This window comes from Schistocerca serialis, chromosome 2 (genome assembly GCF_023864345.2).
Source record: "Schistocerca serialis cubense isolate TAMUIC-IGC-003099 chromosome 2, iqSchSeri2.2, whole genome shotgun sequence".
Taxonomy (NCBI): Eukaryota; Metazoa; Arthropoda; class Insecta; order Orthoptera; family Acrididae; genus Schistocerca; species Schistocerca serialis.
The window spans coordinates 771,049,781-771,073,165 of NC_064639.1; the positions used below are offsets into that span (position 1 = coordinate 771,049,781).

The 23,385-nt window shown below is 42.2% G+C and overlaps 1 protein-coding gene across 1 annotated transcript in view; it reads left to right on the plus strand.

The window, feature by feature from the left end:
- The window catches only part of LOC126457993 (serine-threonine kinase receptor-associated protein), a 76,171-nt gene that overhangs the window by 13,811 nt on the left and 38,975 nt on the right, over window positions 1-23,385 (plus strand). Inside the window, exon 2 of the mRNA XM_050094760.1 lies at window positions 13,146-13,285. Coding sequence (XP_049950717.1) covers window positions 13,146-13,285 — 140 coding nt within the window. The remainder of the gene's footprint in view (window positions 1-13,145; window positions 13,286-23,385) is intronic.

The following is a 23,385-nucleotide window of genomic DNA, read 5'->3' on the forward strand; positions in this document are numbered from 1 at the left end:
AGAATTTTGTGTGTATGTTTGTGTATGTTTATGTTTGTTTGTTTGTGTGTCTATCGACCTGCCAGCGCTTTTGTTTGGTAAGTCTCATCATCTTGTGTGTGTGTGTGTGTGTGTGTGTGTGTGTTGGCGTCGTGTCTTTCTTGACTTTGTAATGTGTTCACTGTGCTGCTTGGACCAACCAAAGTTTTTGGTACCACACTTTGTCTTGGACCCCTGACATACACGATCAGTCGTAATGTTGTGACCACCTGCCTACCATCAATATAGACCTGTCCAAGTGATAGCAGCATCAGCTGGCAAGGAATGACTGCTAGTCAGACACATGCACGGTGCATGTAGTATCAGTGAGCGTATTGTCCACGTGTCGAATGGGGAAGGTTTATGATCTGTCTGAGTGTGACCAAAGGCATGTTGTGATACCTCAGCAAGAGCATTTCAGAAACTTGCACAACTTTTTGGGTGTTTGAGGAGTGCTGTGGTGACTGTCTTCAATATGTGGCAAAACCAAGGTGAAACCATATCCACATGTCATTGGGTTGGGTGACCATCCCTCATTACAGATGTCGGACTTCATTGGCTGGGCAGACTGGTACAACAGGACAGGTGGGGGACTATGGCAAAACATCATTGGACTTTAATGCTGGGCAGAGTACAACACACAATGCACCAAACACTCCTATTGATGGGCCTCTGCAGCTGATGGCCTGTGCATGTGCCAGTGTTAACGCTGCATCGGCAATTACAACTGAAATGGGCAAGTGACTGTCAGCACTGGACGTTGGCCCAGTGGCAAAGTGTTGCAGAGTCTTGAAGCCCAGTACCTTCGTCATACAGATGGGAGAAATTGAGTCCTTCGTCTTCCAGGAGAACAGCTTCTTGATAATTGTACTGCGGGATGGGGACAAGCTGGCGGCAGCTCGATTATGCTCTGGGGGAACATTCACATGGACATCCATAGGCCCAGTGGAGTTCATGCAAGGCACCATGACAGCCAGGGAACATTGTACACTGAGACCACATACACCCCTTCATGACAATCATTTTTCCCAATAGCAGTGGCATTTTGCAACAAAATCATGTGCCGTGTCACAAGGCCAAGAGTGTGATAGAGTGATTCTGGGAACACTGTGGCAAGTTCCATTTTATGTGCTGGCCCTGTAACTCGCCAGATCTGAACACAATCGAACACATCTGGGATGTGATTCAACGTGGCATCAGAGCTCATTGCCCCCTCCCTGGAGTCTACTGGAATTAGATGACTTGTGTGTGCAGTTGTGGTGCCAATTCCCTCCAGCGATCTACGAAGGCCACACTGCGTCCATGCCACAAAGCGTCGCAGCTGTTATCCATGCCAGAGGTGGGCATACTGTCTATTAAATAGGTGGTCATAATGTTCTGGCTGATCATTGTAACTGTGTTGTTTTGTGTGGTGTCATTGGAGTGTGGAGTCATTAAAATGGATCATGTGCATAGATGATGTGTTGGAGTAAGTGGTGGCACACTCTAATGTTGGATGTTTGTGTTTCTAAATTCTGTGTGAGATAAGTTAGTGCAGCACTGGACATAGCACTTTGTGTTACTACGTGTTTTGGAGTCTGCTTTTGATAGATTTTGATACCATTGTGCATGGCAACCATAAATAAATTTTAGGGTGGTTTTAGTAAACCAGTCATTGTACACAGTGTCTGTAAATCAATTTAAGGAAGGACAGGAACACAACAATGTCACAATCCCACTGGTTTTTTATTATTCTTGCATATCCAGATTTCAGCTATAAAAGCTGTCTTCAGTACTAAAATACAAGGAAGTTACAGACTCAGAATTGATTTACTTAAAAAAATAAGTAAGAGACCTTGTTATACAATAGCAGTGATCCATTCTAGTCAACTCACCATTTGTGTGATTTACCTTTCAACAAACTCGCACCAGTACACGTCACCATATGACTTTACTGATGTGTAGGGAGAAGGAAACTGAGGTGGTTGTTTACAACTACTACAGCAGCCACAGTTTGTGTAACGTAGTATAAGTAAAGCCCTCTGCATTACAAAAATAACTAATCCCTTTCATTCCAATGTAGGAGTTTAAGCCTTTTTAAAATAAATAAAGCCAGCAAGTATTTTTGCCTATCACCCTAAAATACATCAAGAAATGCCAATTTACAGTGTCGCAATAGGCACCACAACAACAAACACTGTCTGAAAGTGAGCTTTCGACCAACAAGGCCTTCATTGAAAATAAACAACATACACTCACTCACGCAGATACAAGTCACACATACATGACCAGTCTCGGGCAGCCGAAGCCAGAATGTAAATAGAACCTGTAGGTAACAATAAAATGGAAGATAAAAATAACAAATACATTTGCTTGCTGTACTGTGGCAGCTTTAGCACAAAAATAGCCTTGGTTTTTGAAAAACAGCATGTAAAGGTTTCCTTTTCAACTACAAACAACCTTGGATATGTTTTGTCTAATTATGTTGATAAAAGTGCAATGCGAATCAGGTGTGTCCAGGATGGAATTTCCAGATTGTGATTTCTATTAGGAGGGACAGACAGGTATAAGATTTGAGATCAGATTTGGTGAGTGTATCTTTGTATAGCTGGGATATAGTTCACAGATGTAGCTTGAGAATGGCAGATTCATGACCTCCTGGAGGAGAGAGTTACACTGCCATCTGAGGTCATCTTGTGTTCACCTGCTCAGTGAGCAAGAATTGATAAAGTGAAGCAGGTTTTGGGAACTCTTCGGTGGTCTGTCTCCTGCTTTGAGGCAGGACCCAGAAGGAAACTAATATAGAAATTTTGACCTGACATAACACTAGTACGTGAAAATGTAACTTTTTGTCAGTGGACTGTCTTATCTTCCATTAAGTTGGTACTATCCAACGTTATATCAGTTTTACCATCAAATAAGTAAAACACCATTCGGTCTAGATATGATGATTTATTATATTGTTCTTTGCAAGTATCACACTTGGATCTACACCATACGTTATATAAGAAATTTGTCAATGGAGGACATCTGTGTGTTTTTATTAAATCTGTTTGGCTAAATTAAACAAGTCATGTTGATATTCAGTATTTTACTACAATGTTAACAAATCTTCATAAAAACAATATGTATGAACTTTTGTATTTCTTTTATATTAATTATTTAATTTGTCGCTTAATTATTATGATATGGGCAACTATGCTAGATTTTAGCTTGGATGAGTTTCATATTGATGTGAAACTAAATTTTATCAAGGTGATCTTAAAAAGAAATCTAATGTGATGTAATAATTCTGTATAGGACAGTTGTCAGAACATGTGAATAATCTTCTGCATAAGATTTAGTGGATCACTTCGCCACTATTATATGAACAAACACATTGTAAATCAGCGTTTCCTGATTTATTTTAAGGTGATAGTCAAATATACTTGCTGACTTTATTTATTAAAAAAGGCTTAAACTATTACATTGGAATGAAAGGAGGTTAATTATTTTTGTAATGCAGAGGGCATTATTCATACATGATGCAACTGAGGCTGCCGTAGTTGTAAGCAACCACTTCAGTTTCATTCTACCTATACCCCAGTAAAGTCATATGATAACATATAGCTGGTGTGATTTTCTTGGATGGTCTGTTGACTAGATTGGATCATTGCTGTTGTATAACATGGTCTTTTTTATTTATTTCTTATGTAAACTGATTCTGTAATTTCTTTGTATTTTAGCACTGAAGATGGCTATTTATAGCTAAAATATGGATATCCAAGAATAATAAAAACAGTGGTTTTGCAACAAATTGCTGGGTGCCTATCCTTCATCAGTTTGACTTTATTAGCTTATCAGCAAGTTATTTTAGTGTTATTAGTTGTTGCTGATTTGTTTTCACTTTTGAGATTGTTAGTCCATGTTAATGGTTTCAAATTTTTTCCCCATTTGCTACTAGGAATGGACCATGTGACTAAATTTACTGCTTGTTTGTTATTGCTATGATGGACAATTATATGGCTGTTACAATTAAATTTCTCCATTATACAGCCTTTTGGTGGTGTGTGTGAGGTGTCAGCAGTGTGGGAAATTTATGAAATGAATCAAAGTAGTTGCTTCTCGAACCAGGGCCGAGTATTGCCATGTTGTCATGATGATATTTGGAGGTTGATAGGGGCACTCTTCTTCTCCTGTATGGTCTCCTGGTGATAAGTACTATTGAAAGAAGAGATTTCCTGACAGCTATTGTCTTTTTTGATGCTTTTGGAAAAGGATACATGTTCGTTAGTTAAATTTATGGGAAGAAGGGAGGAAAGTTCGTTAATGTAGTTTGAGTTATTGTTCGGGTGAAAATTTTGTTTTGTTTGGAAAACCCCCTCTGCAAAGTTATGAATGATGTTGGTATTATTATTATTATTATTATTTTAAATGGATATTGTGTTGGAGAAGGGCTTTAGTTGGTTGGTGAATGGTGTTGAAATGGGGGCGGAGTAAGGTGGCCATGGGTTTTCTGTAATGGTTATCTTAGTGTGTGTGTGTGTGTGTGTGTGTGTGTGTGTGTGTGTGTGGGGAGGGGGGGGGGGTTGCCAGCCTAGATTTATTTCTCAGTTGTCTTTGAGTGTTTTTTTAAAAATGAGTATAGTATGTTTATGTAAGTTTGAGATGTGGGTATTTATGGTGTTTCTTGATCAGAACTTGAAGCCCATATTTAGCAGTTTATAGTGATGAGTATCTTGGAATGTCATTTTGCTCTGTTTATGTTTTGATAATAGCTAGTTCTGCTGGTTGTCGTTTATTCATGTTGTTGGCTTTGTTTGAGCATTATAGGTTAAGTGAAATTTTTGATAGCAGCTTTTTTCAGGTTTCTGCTATTGTGGTTTCATTGATTGCTGAGGTTTTTGTGTGGTCGGTTTTTGTATTAGTATTTGTTGTGGTATGTATATGTTGTTATGATTGGTGTGTGCTTAGTTTGTCCTTTCCCAGTACACCTTAATTCTCCCAATTGTCATTTTAGTTTTGTTATTTCTGCAATTAAATATTTTTCATGTTGTTTGTTTCTGTTTGAGTGAGTAATGTGTGATGCCATGGTTGCAGTTATCACCATCTTGATGACGTCACGGATCAAAGCTGATGTTGGTACTGCAGTCTTTGTTGTCCATTATTCATGATATCTTATCTGTATTCCTATTTTCTTACTCATTGCTAGGCCAGGTCCTGTATTACACCTGTTTGATTTTGTATTGATAAACCTGTACTGTACTGACCTGATGAGAAGCCCTTTCTTCCTCCCTCCACATCTTTCACCAATGCCCAGAAATCAAACTCCAATTTATCTATTTCTCTTTTTAAAGTCTCTAACCTATCTGATTTAAACAACCAATTAAACCACAAAAAATAAAGTGCAGTGTCCAGGTTCTCCATCCATCCAATTTTTTCGGAACCAGCCCAATGCACATCTTCTAAGAACTCAGTGAAACGACGAAAGACGCAGTATGCCGGACCTCACTGCAGTCACAGCTTGGAAGTTTCACTGTCCGTATCTGTGGAGAGTAACTGCAGATCTTCCTGTCCCACATCAAATGCAGTTTAGTTTATGCCAGGTGCTACAAGGAAGTATGCTCAACTCTCAGTAAGCTTTGGTGGGATGAAGACAGCCACTCCAATTTTCAGGCAGCCTCAAGATTGGCAGCAGTGGGTGACAAACTTATGGTATTTTCAGTCATATTGTATAATATTGCTGGATTATGTTGTGTGTGTGGGGGGGGGGGGGGGGGGGCGCTTGAATCTTCTGCTTCCCTGTGTGTCACTGAGCAAGAGCTTGATGCCTCCTGTGAGGAGTAGGTAGAAGCATACTATGTGCAATGCAAATGGATTCTACTGTTTTCATTGTCTTCAAAAAACTGCTGGATCTTTACAGTTGTTCCTTCACTTATACCTACTCCTTTCTTCTTTCATAAAACTGGAAGAATGCCTTTCTCCTTCACTAATTTCAGATAGTCTAACTAAACGATCAGAAACTTTTAACTCGTGAACTGCACTGATGTCCAAAATTAAAGCAACAAATGGAAATTTTGCAAAGTGGGTTTATTTTGCCTCAAAACAATATAAACAGGTGCTAGTAAAGTAGAAACAATGTAAAAAAATACATCACATAAACAACTGCATCATGCGCCCTAATGGTAGACAAAAATGTTCTTTTCCAACATTGCGGATTTGCATGCACATTCCAACAACGGGTTCATGTGCTCAGTATGGGTGTGACCACCTATGGCAGCAATACAGTTCTGACGAAGACGGTGCATGCTTTGAATGATGTCATCAGTCTCATGTTGAGGCAGTTATGCTCATTCTTCCTGCAGAGCTGTTTGCACGTCTTGGAGTGTGGTTGGTGGTTGCAACTCGTGTCCCAAGTGCATCCCAGACGTGTTCCATTTGATTCAAATCAGAAGAGCGAGCAGGCCACACCATCTGTGCAGCATCTTCCGTCTCCTTAGAAACATCAACCATCTGTGCTTGGTGATGTGGAACATTGTCCATCATTACGAAGTCTGAGCCCAGAGTACCTCGGAACAGCCACAGATGTGGTCCCAACATCTCATCACAATACCTGACAGCAGTTAAAACTCGCTGGTTCATCTGTACAATTTCATTAAGAGGTGCTTAGAGTGGTCAACATAATCACTGCCCGCACCATTAGGTATCCTCCTCGATATTGGTTTCTTTCCACAGGTTTGGATTCTGAAATTGTGTTCCATGTTCCCTGCAGATGAGAATCCATCGAGAATCAGTCTGGGTGAAATCAGTACTCATCTGTGAAAGGCATGTTAGCCCACTGTTCGACCACCCAGGAGCCCTGTTGAAGACTCCACTCTAAACATTTCCTTCTGTGAAGATGCGTTGGAGGTACACATACAGCAGGTCTCTGACAATAAAAGCCACTCTGCCAAAACCTTTGTACACTGTTTGTCACGATACACTGCGTTCAGTGGATGCTGCGAGGTCAGATGCCAGTAGCCATGCAATACTAAGGAGGTACTGTCTTGTCTAAGCCAAATAGTGGTCCTCTCTTTCAGAAGTCACAAGTGGTTGGCCCTGCTGTGGTATTTGGGATACAGTCTTGGCCTCTACAAGCTGTCGTCACATCCAAAAAACAACAGAATGATTCACATTAAGCCAGTGGGCAACATCAATTTGTGGCTGACTGTCCTGCTTCTTTCTTCCTAGGCCCTCCACAACAGACTTTGATAGGCATCTTCATGCACCATGCTGCACTGTCTGTGGTGACTGTGTACACAGTGATTGTGGACATGAGACTAACCAACAAGCACCAGACCGTTTGATAGGTGCCATGATGTTATCGTTGGCGTGGTTGTCTGTTGCCCGGAATGCCATATTCCATGCGGAACATGATTGTACAGACATTTGTTGACAGTTTGTATGATTATATCGTGAATGAGACACAGTACAGGGTAAAAGCAGTTGTTGCTTTAATTTTGGACACAAGTGTATTTTTTCTCTTGACCATGAATTAGGGAGCAAACTTAAAATTTTTAACTTTTTAGTCTTTGTGTCACTGAACCCTTACTTTTTAGTTTCTTGATAAACTCAAATATTCAGTGTGGGATGACTTTGGAGGTAGGTTTTCTTCTTTTTTGTAATTGCTGTTGATATCTGCATTATTAAAGCACAATTCTAACAATTTTTCTAATTTTGTCTTAAATTCACTGCACCTTGCTTTCAATAGCTACTCAGTTTTCTTCTTATTTTCAAAGCAGGAGGTACCTCTAAATTAAAACAAGCAAAATCCAATTTGCTAATAGCTTCCCCATTAGGAATATAAATGTCATTAACAAGGTTACATGATTCTGGTTCTGGATTCATGATAAATATTTTTCAGTAACAATTTGAGCCCAGAGAATTTCCAGGAATTGCATTAAGTTTCACTCAGGAAGCTGTTTTACTCACACTTAACAAGGGAAAATATTAAAGTTTTATTTGCCTCCAGCCTTTAATAACTGGCTTTTCATTAACTTTGAATGGCTCGGAGCACTTTTTTCCAAAAATAGTGATTGTACTTCAGAATAAATTTTTTCCCATGATACTCACAAACTGATGATACAAAGAACTAACTTGTAATTTAAACAAGTTCATTAACATTTTTTGAAATTTTTGAAACTGAACGTAAACTCTATTATGATGTACTTTACTTTCTATCTGTCCAATAGAGCACTGTTCATCTATTTTATTGTATTCCAGTTAGTCTTTCAAATTTATTTATTGTTAAATTTTAAAATTGTATTAGTTAATAAAAAATACACTCATGACAATAGCTCATTTAATATCCTACACATTCAGTTATGTATGTACATCCATTCTGAGGTTTCTGAGCAGACTTACAACTACAATGCTATGCACAGTAAATGTAGTGGGGGTAAACAGTTCATGTACTGAATTGTTACTGACTACTGGGCTCCGTACAGACCTGGTATTCTGTCCACTGAGCTCCTGTACCCACTTCTCTTGAGGACTAAACTCGTGCAAAAAAAGCTGTAGCCTTCTCAACAGTAGAGAAAGTTCACATTTTTTTGTTTTATGTTTATCATTTTGAACATGTAATAATGTGCTATGTAATTGAGAATAAACTTAGATGTAAACGTGGGCAAGTTTTTCAACATAGAACTAAAACAAAAGTTCCTATTGTTTAATATTTTACTATAATAAACAGCACTAACTTAATATAGGGTGATAGTGTTAACTAAATATAAATTACAACTAAATTTTATTACACTGAAACAATAAACAATTGCAATAGGCAACAACCGTAAGATCAGTCGTAGTATAATGTGAATTATTGCCTCATTTTCAAAAATTCATATTTTTGTTTACAGTCGAATATCAGTGTTGTGATTTTTACAGTATTTTACTATCGTATGGGTGTATAAAATGTGCAAAAACCAAATTTTTATATTCAGTCCCACCCGAGATAACTAGCTCCAAACTTTAAAAAAAATAAGATTCTTCAAATTTCAAAAATTTATAAAAATGTAAGGAAACATTTGTCAGTGTTCTTTTACTACATAAGGCTGATAGTTTATGATAACTAACTAGAGAAAAAATGCACTCTGATAAAGCACTCTTCAGTAGTCATTTTTGGGTCTAAAAAGTCTGTTTTCTAAATTGTCAATACCAAACTTTAGCGGTCAGTTTGATTATTTCTGAATTTAGGGTATTTTGGGTAATAAACCGTGTTGTCGAGGAGACTTTCGTAAAAACAATCATGTTAGTTGCAGTGATGTAAGTTAACACAGTGCAGAGATATTCAGCTTAATGCTAATGTCTCCAAATTGAAAATTCACAAATAAAAATGACTACCATTTTGTAATGGTGCAAGGTAAAAATGCTTTAAAAAACTGTTTTGAACTTCTCAATTATTGGTTAATCAAATATAAAAAATCAAAAATAATGTAAAAATGGTCAAGTGATTGTCAAGGTACTTTCAGTAGGTGATGGAGTTACACAAAGTGACTTCCATATACGTTTGGAATGCTGTTACAGTGTAATATATTGGATCTGATTATCATCTGCAGACAGTAGTTTGTGTATTTGTTGCTCAGATGAAATGCTACCACTTGTGTCTTCTGTATGTTTGGTTTGAGTTTCTACCTCTGGAAATAATTATCCAGTTCTTCGTGTAGGTCGTTCGCCTGAGAGAGATTGGTCTTTTGAGCCAATAGGTAAATGTCATCAGTGTATATAAATCTGAGAGCCAGTGTTTGACAAGCCATGATTCATGTCAGGCAAATAGTATTGTTCAGTTTGTGGAATTTTCTCTCTCTCTGTGTGTGTGTGTGTGTGTGTGTGTGTGTGTGTGTGTGTGGGGGGGGGGGGGGGGGGTCAGAATAAAGGTTAAACGTACACTGTCAATAAGATTCTTCTGGGTTTTTGACCGCATTGTCAGCTATAAAATTCCGATGTTTCGGCAACTATTGCAAGCCGCTTTCCTCCGGGTGTATTGCTAACTGCTGAACGGGCACTAGTTTAACTACTTATACTATGGTGGAGTGCTGTCATTGGATACGAGGGTGAGGAGGAAGGGTATTGGGTGTTCTTTTGTTGGTCTTTGCGTTACATGTCATTGGCAGAAATAGGCGTTTTCCATTGGAATTTCCTGTATTGCTTGTCATTGGTGGAAATTGGCAAATAGGGAATTGTGCGGCGACTGCAGCATAGCGCTATTTACTAACTGCCTAGTATTGGCTAGGGCGCGTCAGATTCGTTGTACCCTCCGCCGCTGTGGCCTACCGCATGCCTGTTGCTTATGCTGTTCAGTAAGGCTGTCACTGCTGGCAGCCAAGACACTGGGAGTCAGTACCCGTCTTCTCTATCTGTGTTGTCAGATCGCTTTGCTATTTGTATAGTCTCTCTAATCTTCCCCCTCAAGCTAAACGGCTGTTTTGCCAGTATGTGGACCTCTCGAAATTCAGTCTTCATCCTGCACTGTCCCTGGTGCTCTGCCACCGCTGATTTCTTGCCTTGTTTGAGATGGATACATCTCCCATGTTCAGATAATCTTGTGCTTATTGAATGCCCAGTCTCGCCCATACTGATGAAACAGTTTAGCTTGAGGATGATGATCAGAGGGGCTGTAGAAATAGCCAAGTGTCCTGACATCATGAATAGAGAAGACTGGTACCGACTCCCAGCATCTTGACTACCAGCAGTGAAAGCCTTGCAGGAGGACATCTCTCGCAAAGCAACAGGCATGCGATAGACCACAGTGGCAGAGAGTACATAGTCTGATGCACCCTAGCCGATACCAAGCAGTTGGTAAACAGCACTACACTGCAGTTGTCGCTCAATTCCCTATTCGCCGATTTCCACCAATAGCAAGCAATAAAGGAAACTCCAATGTGAAACACCTATTTCTGCCAATGACAACACACAATGCATAACCAATAAAAGAACACCTGCTACCCCTTTTCCTCACCTTCATATCCAATGACAGCACTCCTCCATAGTATATAAGTAATTAAATTAGTGCCCATTCAGCAGTTAGCAATACACCGTGAAGATGGCATCGTGCAATAGTCACCATAACGTCGTAATTTTATAGTTGACAATGCTGTCACAAACCCAGAAGAATTTTATTGACAGTGACAATAGCCGTAGAAGCCTGTGTTTACAGTTAATCATACAGTTATTAAACATTTATCCTATAAGGTGGTGATCTTGATTCAAGGAATGGCAGTAGAATATAGTACATTACCAATCCAGGTGGAAGATATTTCATAGGCTTGTGTACGAGGTCTGTTCAAAAAATTCTGGAAAATTCATAGTTTTGCACCTGTGGTGTGTTGAAGTGAAGTGCGGTTGGCATCCTTGCACATGCCTGTTTTGTAATGTGTAACTACAGAAGTTTCATTCTTGTATGTATGTTAGTTATTGTTTGGTGCTGTATTGAGTGGAACGTTGTGCTTCGCAGTTTATGAATTTCAAGATTGCAGAATTAGAGAAGCAAGGATCTGCATTATCTGCATGACACTCAAAAAAACCTTGACAGTCACACCAAATGATGCAGGAAGCCTTCGGTGTTACAAAAGTTTCACACGGCTTAAAAATGGCCAGACGGAAGTTAAAGATGTCCCTCATTCAGGGCGCCCTGCAACATTTACAAATGACGCTCGTGTCAGGACCATTAACAAAATTGTGCATGCCAGTCAGTCAAAGTCTGTCAGAGAGATTGCAGAAAACCATAACATTTCAGGTGGATCATGTCATGAAATCCTGAAACAGCATCTTGGAATGCATCACGTTGTTGCCAAGTTCGTCCCACAGCTCACGAGCTAAGACAAGAAAGGACTTTCCCTTGCAATCTGTGAAGAGCTTTTGGGTTATGCAAATGAGAATGAGATGTTCTGTAAGAGAGTAATAACTGATGGTGACATATGGGTTTACGGTTAAGATGTTGAGACCAAGGTTCAGTCTTCACAATGGGACTGGGAAATGTTCTCAAAGACCAAAAAGGGCTTGCCAGGTCAGGTCAAACGTGAAAACCATGCTGATAGTTTTCTTTGACTTTGAAGGATTAGTTCATCTTGAATTTGTGCCATAGGGATAAACTGTTAATCAATGGTACTATCAAGACAAGTTGCGAAGTCTGCGAGAAAAGGTGAGAAGGAAACAACCTGAAATGTGGCAAGACAATTCATGGCTCTTGCATCATGATAACACACACACGCATTCATCTCTGTTGGTGCGTGACTATTGCACAAAAAATGAAATCACTGTGCTGCCTCATACAGATCTGACCCCTGTGGACTTTCTTTTTATTTCCAAAGTTGAAAACTCCATTGAAAGGACAAAGATTTCTAACAATAGGCGAAATAGAAGAAAATTGGCAGAAGGCACTTACTGCCATCCAGCACGAGGTGTACCAAGACAGCTTCTGGAAGTGGAAACTGTATTGGATGCAGTGTATCAATTGTGAAGGAGAGTATTTCGAAGGAGACCATCTATGATAAGTAAAAGGTAAGCATAGCAAAATTTTGTGCCCAAAGTCCTGGATTTTTTTAAATAGACCTCGTACATTGGTTGCTGTTTCTTCTTCACTCCTGACCAGGAGCATAGAAATATTGTTGCCGGATGGTGGCAACAAGATATGCATCTTCAGTGGTAAGCTGAATCGTGAATGTATTCAACAGTTATTTGCTTTTTGTTCTCAGATTATCATTAAAGCTTCTTGGAAATTAAGAAATCACCTTAACATTTCCCTGTAGTTCTGTTGCCAAATATCAGTTGGCAGTGTTAAGAACATTCCAGTTTCCCTGATCTCGAAGTTCCATTCATATGTTGCAATATATGCATGCAGAACTACAGGTTGCTGAAGGCAGTGTATCTCTCTCTTCAGTACTATCTCTTTGATGTAGCCAAGATTGCCGCGCACATACGGGCAGGTTCCTTAAATTACAGAGCTTATATCGTTTACATTTTTGTGTCACTTAAATACACGTAACTGGAAGTTACTCACTTTCAGATGAAGTTTGGGAGCATTCAGGAACCGTTCCGTAATATTAAAACTGACTGCATTGAATTCATCGGAATACTACTATTGCTGCTGCTGCAACTAATATTGGTGGTGACAACTTTTCCTACTTTATTTACAGATGGCAAGCCCATGCTACGCCAGGGGGACACAGGTGACTGGATTGGCACATTTGAGGGTCATAAGGGTGCTGTTTGGGGTGTTGCACTAAACCCGCAGGCATCAAAAGCTGCCACAGGTGCAGCTGATTTCAATGCCAAGGTCAGTTGTGAAGAGTTTTAAGAATTGTTTAATCATTTGTTTGATTATAAGAAAAGGTGAGCTAATGTTTTATATCATGAAATGGCCTATTAGCTCTGCATTTTGAATTATTATTATTATTATTATTATTATTATTATTATTATTATTATCACTATCACTATCACTATCACTATTTTGATGGCCAGTTGCAAGTCAAAACCATGATATCTATCAAGCGTCTTCACAGTATTTTTGAGGCACATTTTCCAAATATTTTCTGCACCTTATTATGACAATCAAGTAGGGGTGTTAGGTAAAACTTTTTAACTACATATCACATCACTTTTACCAAGCTGTATCTGGATAAATACTTTCCTGAAAGCTCTCAGTTCTATTCTCAAGCTTCAAAATGCTGTTTAATAGACAACACTTCTAGCATATTAGCCTACGTTAGATCGGGCTGCAAACTGGTCCCTATCAGTTGAAAGAGGTACTAATCTTGCCCGAGTTCTCATGTGAACATATACTGAAAAATATGTGCATACAAATAAATAATCGTTCTCGGACTGTTCTCTTGCTTGCACTTTTGGACTATATATAGGTAGCCTTTTCCCTCTGGCTTTGCACCCTATGCAGTCGACACTTATACTGAACACATCTCCTCCCCCCCCTCTCTGTGCCCACCTCTTCCTCCCTCTGTCTCTCCACCTCATCCTCCCACCTTTACCTCTCTCTCTCTCTCTCTCTCTCTCTCTCTCTCTCTCTCTCTCTCTCTCTCTCTCTCTCTTTTCCTTACCCTTTTCTGTCTCTTCATATCCTCCTTCCCCTCTACTTGTCCATTTATTCCTCCCCCTCTCTCTGACTGTCCTCCTCCTCCCCCCTCCTCTCTTTTCACCTTCACCTCCCCCTCTTCCTTTTCCACCTGCCTCATACATCTCCCCCCCCCCCCTCCCCTCTCTTTGCACCCCTCTATCCAATGCCATTCTTATCAGCATGTGTAGCCTTTGCAACACAGTTCGATGAATTGGGTCAATACTAACCCCACAATACATTGGTATGCAGGGCAGCCTATATGTGAGAGCCCAGAAAACCGTTTCTTGCCATTGACGTGTAGGCTGCCTTGCAGAGCAGGTTGATTTAGCAGGTCAATGCCATTCCTTCACAACATGCCTGTCATACAAGGTAGTCTGTATGGCAGGGACTGGAAAAACACATACTTGCCTGTATCTCCATTCCTATTAGAGCCTGGAGGCTATAACCCACCCACCCACCTGTCAATGGTGATGCTCATGAGGCCTGCTATTTCTGTGCCAAAGGGTTTGGGAGGAGATCCCGGTCATGCAAACATACACCCTGCTGTATTCAAAACAGATTCAGATTATCCATTCAGTTGGTGAATAATATTGAATCGTAGCAGATGCAGGTTGAGATTGAACTACCATATTTACTCGAATCTAAGCCGCACTTTTTTCTGGTTTTTGTAATCCAAAAAACCGCCTGCGGCTTAGAATCGAGTGCAAAGTAAGCGGAAGTTCTGAAAAATGTTGGTAGGTGCCACCACAACTTCTGTCGTCGCATATATGTAGAGCTACACAGGCATGCTTTGCAACCACAAAGATAAAATACTGGCACCCAAACCTACGCGTCAGTAAATAAATTAAAAGAAAAGGTAGAAGAATGTAAACATTATGCCATGTATTCTTTTGTGTTTGCTGCTATCTCATTTAAATCCTGTCTGCCTAATAAACTACGAAACTAGAGTGAGACAACAGCAAACGCGGAAGAATATACACATCATGTCATGTTTATATTCGTATTATTCTGATGCTGAATAGTGATACAGTCAGAAATGAAGCACGGCAACTGACTATATTTTTTAAATCTAAGATGACTCTTAATTTCTGTGCAGAATGTAATGTACTAAAGAGGCGTCTGCAAAGATTTTCAAATGGAGAAAAATTTTTGCTAAACTCGCGTTCAGAACATTTTCTATCGTACGCAGTCTATTATTTGGTTCTTGTTGATTATTATCAAAGAAAGCAGCAGTGTAAGTAACAACAAATAGCACTCTCCTGCTGTTGATTCGCTTATGTGAGAATTCCTCTCTTTTTTCTTTAATTTTTTTAAATTCTAAGCCTTGGTAGCACGTATAAAAAGCAAGCCATGCCACGAGCGGCAACAGTTCGTAAACTCTCGTTATCAGAATGCGACAAACAATGCATTACACAGTACAATAGTGCATTTTCAGCTTAGAATGATGTAAACACCTATAACAAAGAGAACATCACTTATCAGATCAAACCAAAATAAGCAATCAATTCAAACCAGACGAAGCACGTGAAAAAGGAAGGGTACCTGTATAAATACGGACGGAGTGCCTGACACACAGCAATGGCTACTTCATAAAGCTTAACTGTTAAGCTTACGACTCGAACTAAACTACTGTAGCTGTATCTTCATTCATTCGACCTCAATTATGTCTCATGTTACAATGGACCAACTTTGTTTCGATTCGGAGGGATGGTCTAAAACTTTTCTCTCCCCTTGAGTTTAGAGTCTGAAATTTCACATGCGGCTTAGATTCAGGAAAGTTTTCTTTCCCTTGATTTCGAGTCTCATTTTTCAGGTGCGGCTTAGATTCGAGTAAATATGGTAGGCTTTGCACTTGTTGGAGTGGCTTGCTGACCACACTTTTCACCGAATTAGTCCACAGGGGACCATGGTTTGGCAGCAATTGGTTATTGTATGATGATGACAGGTGTTACATGTGAAGATCTGGAGCTGTTTGGTGAAGAAGATTATATGTGACTAATACCAAAAATGCCAAATTATCAATTAGGATGAATGGGCATAGGCAACTCAAAGTATCCTGTTGCAGAGCATGTTCTACAACTTGACATTCGTGACCTCATAGCCTGTTTTACCACACGTACCATCTGGATTCTTCCCCCAGACACGAGTTTTCAGAACTCTGCAGGTGGGAACTATCCCTAAAACATGTCCTTGGTTCTCATCCCCCACCTGGCCTTAATGTACATTAATTTCTCCTTTCTCAGCTCTTCTTCACTGTAACTAGTCTCTGCTTTACTCCGTTGTAGTTTTCTACATCTTTCACTATCTTTTCCGTCCATTTTTCACCACCATACCCCACCACTGTTACAGACAATGCACTTATCTTTTCACTCTTATTAACTTATGCACAAGATTTTAATAGTGATCTCTGTCTTGCATAGTACCCTGTCTTCCACCTTTGAGTTCTCAGGTTTTCAAATCTCGTCCGATGCAGTCTCCACCAATCAGTCTTTCCTTCTCATCCTGTACGGTAAGTCTCCCCTGACTTGCAGTTCTGGGTGACTTTCCCAAATTCTACCCCTTTTTCTAGATCTCTCCAGTCCTTTTTCCTTCACCCTTCTTCCTGCCCCTTCAACCGTTCTGCCTGAAGGAGCCACTGACTCCAAAAGCTTGCCAGTCACAACAATGTTTTATGTGTGTGTTGTGCTGCCACTTAGTGAGTGGATTTTTGTCTATCCAACTAAATAATTTTATCAATAATTGATTGTTTTCATTTTTATACTACTATAATTGTGACACAGAAGAATGCTAATTGTGTTTACACATTAAAACATCACTCCTTAATTGCTGTAGAAAATTGGTGAAAGGCAGAGGCTGTCTAAACGGTAACTAAAACAATTGTTGGCGCTACATGACTTAAAATTGTTGACCACAGCCGAGCATGGCCGAATTGCACTGAATGCATCCAAAATATTCAATATGAATGAAGCAGTGCTGGATTATTGAATATACCAGACTGCTGGATACCATATTAATGGGCTTGTCCTGTAGTAGGTGCTAAGTTTTACCAGACGATACTGGGCCTGTTAAATTATTCATACATCATTGGCATCCCCTACGGGTCCGAGGGTTAGAATAGGCCTGAGGTATTCCTGCCTGTCGTAAGAGGGACTAAAAGGAATCTCACATGTTTCAGCCTTTATGTGATGGCCCCGTGTAGGGTTTGATCTCCATTTTTCAAAATTTTCCCGAAGAGCAAGCCAATTTGCGAAGGGCACCTTTCATGGTGCATAATGTCCATCATGCGCTGAGGCCTATCGCGTCCTTTGTCGACGCGGGTCTGCACTTCTGCTCATTCTCCAACTGTTGGGCGAGGTAACCCAACCCTCCTAGGTGCATATTTATCCATCAACTGTGCAATGTTGTTTCCTGCACTGACGATAATGGATTTGTTTGCTTGGTTGTACTTGATATCCAGCATGTTAGCCAGTCCGTTGTGGTGGGGCAGCCATATACCCTGTTGGTTATAGTCCCCTGACCACACAGATATCCCTCTGCTGATGCCTGCACTGTTAACTCCCCACGTATGCCAAGGAGTAGATGCCTGTCACCCTGGAGCATCGGGACTCCCGGCAATGGCCATCCTGTCAGGTGGCCTTTGCTGCGGGTGGGTGGTGCCCGTGGAGAGGGCCCCTGGCCGGAGTGGGTGGCATCAGGGCAGATGACACACAAGGAAGTGTAGTACATCATCTCTTGCTGGTGGTCAAACACCAGCAGTCTCTAAGCATTCATGGGCTCAATTCAACACACAGAAATATGACTCCAAATCGTTCCCCTCCCTGGCCACACTATGGGAGGAACGTCAGGCTAAGAATGGCAGTGGCTCTTACTCATCCCAGTACCTTGTGTGTTTGAGAGCTGATAGGGAATGTTTCGTGAAGATGAAGCCTCAGTTTTTTGTTGAGCATTTAGAGGAAAAGTTTGGGGAGGTGGAGGGCCTGTCCGAAATGAGATCTGGATCAGTCTTGATCAAAACAGCATCCTCTGCCCAGTTACAGGCGTTACTGGCTTGCGAGAAGCTGAGGGATGTTTCTGTAACCATCACACCCCATAAGAGTTTAAATATGGTACAGAGTATCATATTTCACAGGGACTTTCTTTTGCAGTCTGACGATGAGCTGTGTGCCAATTTAGAGCGGAAAGATGTACATTTCGTTTGGTGTATCCACCACTGTCCGAGGGATAATCAGATTGCCACCAGTGCCTTCATCTTGGCCTTTGAAGGTTATACATTACCCGAGAAGGTCAAGGTGTTGGTCTACTGCTGTTATGTAGAGCCCTATATACCTCCCCCAATGTGATGCTTTAAATGCTGAAAGTTTGGCCATATGTCTTTCTGCTGTGCTTCCAGCATCACATGTCGAGATTGCGGATGCCCATCACATCCCAATACTCCATGTGCCCCACCTCCCATCTGTGTGAACTGCGAAGAGCACCATTCGCCTTGCTCGCCTGACTGCGGGATTCTCCAGAAAAAAAGGAAAATAATGGCGTGCAAGACCCTGGACTGGCTGACCTACACTGAGGCTAAGAGGAAATTTGAATGCCTACATCCTGTGTGTGTGACATCATCTTACGCCACCGCTACAACAGTTCTAGCCCCATCAGCTCCACTAACCCCCGTCACCTCTCAGAGCCAGAAGACTACACCTGCCCCCTTAATGGTGGGGAGCACCTCCCTCCCTGTTGCTCCTGCACCACCTACTTTGGGAGCAACAACCCCCCCCCCCCCCCCCCCCTCCACATACAAACATCAGGGATATCAGTCCCCGCTTCTGCACCAGAGAAGTGTAAGTCATCCTTGGCTTCTCTCGCTAGGAAGGGGTCCTTTCCCAGGTTTCTGCTAGTGGGAAAGATGACACCTGCCAGTGGCTGAAGAGCCCAGAAGCAGCTGGTCGTAGGGCTTCTGTCTCGGAGACTGAGTCAGTGAAGTCCTCCCAGTCAGGGAAACTCAGAGCAGCTAGAGACATCCAAAAAGAAGATCCCCAAGACCAAGGGAATTGTGGTGGTACCCACACCACCGCTACCTACAAGCTCTGTGTCTGTGGATGAGGTGGAGATTCTGGCGTCTGTTGAGGACATAGATCTTGCTGGACCCTCAGACACAATGGATATACCGGGTGATCAAAAAGTCCGTATAAATTGGAAAACTTAATAAACCACGGAATAATGTAGATAGAGAGGTAAAAATTGACACACATGCTTGGAATGACATGGGGTGTTATTAGAACCAAAAAAATGCAAACGTTCAAAAAATGTCCGACAGATGGCGCTTCATCTGATCAGAATAGCAATAATTGGCATAACAAAATAAGACAAAGCAAAGATGATGTTCTTTACAGGAAATACTCAATATGTCCACCATCATTCCTCAACAATAGCTGTAGTCAAGGAATAATGTTGTGAACAACACTGTAAAGCATGTCCGGAGTTATGGTGAGGCATTGGCGTCGGATGTTGTCTTTCAGCATCCCTAGAGATGTCGGTCGATCACGATATACTTGCGACTTAGGGTAAACTCAAAGCCAATAATCGCATGGACTGAGGTCTGGGGACCTGGGCGGCCAAATATGATGAAAGTGGCGGCTGAGCACACGATCACCACCAAATGACGCACACAAGAGATCTTTCACGTGCCTAGCAATACTTCTTTTTTTTCTTTCTTTTTTCCTAGTAAAACCCCATGTCATTCCAAGCATGTGTGTCAATTTTTACCTCTATATCTACATTATTCCGTGGTTTATTAAGTTTTCAAATTTATACTGACGTTTTGATCACCCGGTAGACTGCTCATGCAATAAGTCGGTGGCAGCACGTGACCCCGAGGTGTAAACTGCCTCATTGAATTTTCCAAGCCTTCCCAGTCTGATGATATCATCCTCCAGTGGAATTGCGGTGGTTTTTTACACTGCCTGGCTGAGCTATGGCAACTGTTAAGCTTTACACCTGCTTTCTGCATTGCTCTCCAGGAAACCTTGTTCCCAGCAGTGCAGACCCCTGCCCTCCACAGCTATAAGGGATATTACAGGAACTGTAGCAACTGTAATAGAGTATCAGGCGGAGTTTGCGTTTATGTCCTAAACTCAGTCTGTGCCCCCTTCAAACCCCTCTTGAAGCTGTGGCTGTCAGAATAAGGATGGTGCAGTATCCCTGAATGTTTTAGCTGCAATGATGGATCAGCTCCCTAAACCTTTCTTACTGTTGGGAGGTTTTAATGGCCATAACCTCTTGTGTGGTGGCACCGTGCTTACTGGCCGAGGCAGAGATGTTGAAACTTTACTGTCTCAGTTCGACCTCTGCACCTTAAATACTGGGGCCACCACACATTTCAGTGTGACTCATGGTAGTTACTCAGCCAGTGATTTATCAGTTTGCAGCCCAGAACTTCTTCCATCTATCCATTGAAGAGCTCATGAAAACCTGTGTGGTAGTGACCACTTCCCCATCTTCCTGTCATTGTCCCAGCATCAGGCCCACTGACGCCTGCTCAGATGGGCTTCAAACAAGGTGGACTGGGAAATTTTCACCTCTGCTGTCACCGTCGAATCTCCCTCACACAGAAACATCGATGTGATGGTTGAGCAGGTGACTACAACAATCATTTCTGCTGCAGAAAATACGATCCCTGGCTCTTTAGGGTGCCCCCGGCGAAAGGCAGTCTCTTGGTGGTCACTGGAAGTTACTGAAGCAATTAAGGAGCGTCAGCGAGCTCTGCAGCAGCATAAGCAGCACCCTTCCCTGGAGCACCTCATAGCCTTTAAACGGCTCTGTGCCCGTGTTCACCATCTTACCAAACGATGGAAGCAGGAGTGTTGGGGGAGATACGTCTCGACCATTGCGTGCTATACGTCACCTTCCCAAGTCTGAGCAAGGATCAAACGTGTTTTCAGGTACCAGACCCCAAGAGGTGTTCCTGGTGTTAACATAAATGGCGTGTTATCTACCGATGCATTCGCGATTACCGAGCACTTTGCTGAGCACTATGCTCGAGCCTCTGTATTGTAGAACTACCCCCAGCCTTTCGCACTCTCAAACGGCAGCTGGCAGGGAAAGTCCTTCTGTTCACTACACGCTACATTGAATCCTGTAACACCCCATTTATAGAGTGGAACCTCTTCAGTGCCCTTGCGCATTATCCTGACACTGTTCCTGGGCCAGATCGGATAGTCAGATGACTAAACATCTCTCATCTGACTACAAATGACATCTCCTCATCGTCTTCAACCGGACCTGGTGCAATGGCATCTTTCCATTGCAGTGGAGGGAGAGCACCATCATTCCGGTGCTCAAACTCAGTCAAAACCTGCTTGATGTGGATAGCTATCAGCCTAACCAACGTTCTTTGTAAGCTGCTAGAACATATGGTATGTCGGCAGTTGGGTTGGGTCTTAGTCAGTTGGCCTACTGGCTCTGTGTCAAGGCAGCTTCCACCAGGGTCACTCTACCACTGATGATCTTGTGTCCCTTGAGTCCGTCATCCGAACAGCCTTTTCCAGACGCCAACAACTGCTTGCCGTCTTTTGATTCACGAAAAGTGTATGACACGACCTGGCGACGTCATATCCTTGCCACTTTATGCAAGTAGGTTCTCAGAGGCCTGCTCTTGGTTTTTATCCAAAATTTCCTGTCGCTTTGTACTTTCAGTGTCCAAGTTCGTGCCTCCCACAGTTCCCTCCATATCCAGGAGAATGGAGTCCCGCAGAGCTCTGTATTGAGTGTGTGTCTATTTTTAGTGGCAATTACTGGTGTAGCAGCAGCTGTAGGACTGTCTGTCTCACCTTCTCTGTATGCAGCCGACTTTGTGTTTCATACTGCTCCACCAGTACTGGTGTTACACCTACAGGGAGCCATCCACAAGGTGCAGTCATGGGCTCTAGCCCACTGTTTCCAGTTTACAGCGGTCAAGTCGTGTGTTACGCACTTCTGTCGGTGTCGTACCATTTATCTGGAACCAAAACCTTACTAACGATCCCCTCACTGTAGTGGAGACATCGATTCTTAGGACTGGGTTTCGACGCCGGTTTGACTTGGTTTCCTCACCTTCGTCAGCTTAAGCTGAAGTGCTGGCAGCACCTCAATGCCCTCCGCTGCCTGAGCAACACCAACTGGGGTGCAGATCGCTCTAAGCTGCTGCAGCTCAACAGAGCTCTTTTTCAATGGGGAGCCTGACTATGGGAGCCTGGTTTACGGTTCGGCAGTGCTATCAGCCCTGTGTTTACTTGACCCAGTGCACCACTGTGGTGTTCACCTAGCGACAGGAGCTTTTAGGACGAGTCTGGTGACCAGCATCATGGTGGAGGCCGGAGTCCCTCCATTGAAAGTTAGGTATGCACAACTGCTGGCCAGTTATGTTGCACACGTTCATAGTTCTCTTGCACATCTGAATTACCGTCTCCTTTTCCCACCCACAGCAGTTTTCCTCCCAGGTCAGGACTTCCAATTGCAGTTTGTGTCTGATCCCTTCTTTCTGAACTGGAGTCCTTGCCTTTACCACCTATAATTGAGGTTCATTCACGTACACCTCCATAATGTACACCCATGCTGTGGCTTCGCCTGGACTTTTCACATGGCCCTAAGGACTCAGTTAACCCTGCAGCTCTCCGCTTCCACTTCCTCTCGATTCTTGACATGTATTGAGGCCATGAAGTGGTTTACACCGACAGCTCGACGGCTGATACGTCGGCTTCGCATATGTCCATGATGGACATGTTGAACAGCATTCCTTGCCCGATGGCTGCAGTGGTTTCACTGCTGAGCTGGTGGCTGTATCTCGTGTTCTTGAGTTCATCCGTTCATGCCCTGGGGAGTAGTTTCTTCTGTGTACTGACTCCGTGAGCAGCCTACAAGCTGTCAACCAGTGTTAACCTTCGTCATCCTTTGGTAGCGACCATCCAGGAATCCATCTATGCCCTAGAACGGTCCAGTCGTTCAGTAGTGTTTGTTTGGACCCCAGGTCACGTCGGAATCCCAGGCAACGAACTTGCCGACAGGCTGGCCAAATGGGCTATGCAGAAACTGCTTATGGAGATGAGCTTCTCTGCAACTGACCTGCGTTCAGTACTACGCCACAAGGTTTTGTGGCTTTGGGAGACGGAATGGCATAACCTCTTTACGCACAACTAACTGCGTGCCATTAAGGAGACTGTGAATGTGTGGAAGACCTCCTCACAGGTCTCTTGCAGGGACTCTGTGGTTCTGTTGGCTCAGTGTTGGCCATGCTTGGGTGAGACATGGCTACCTCCTGCGCCATGATGACCCACCTCACTGT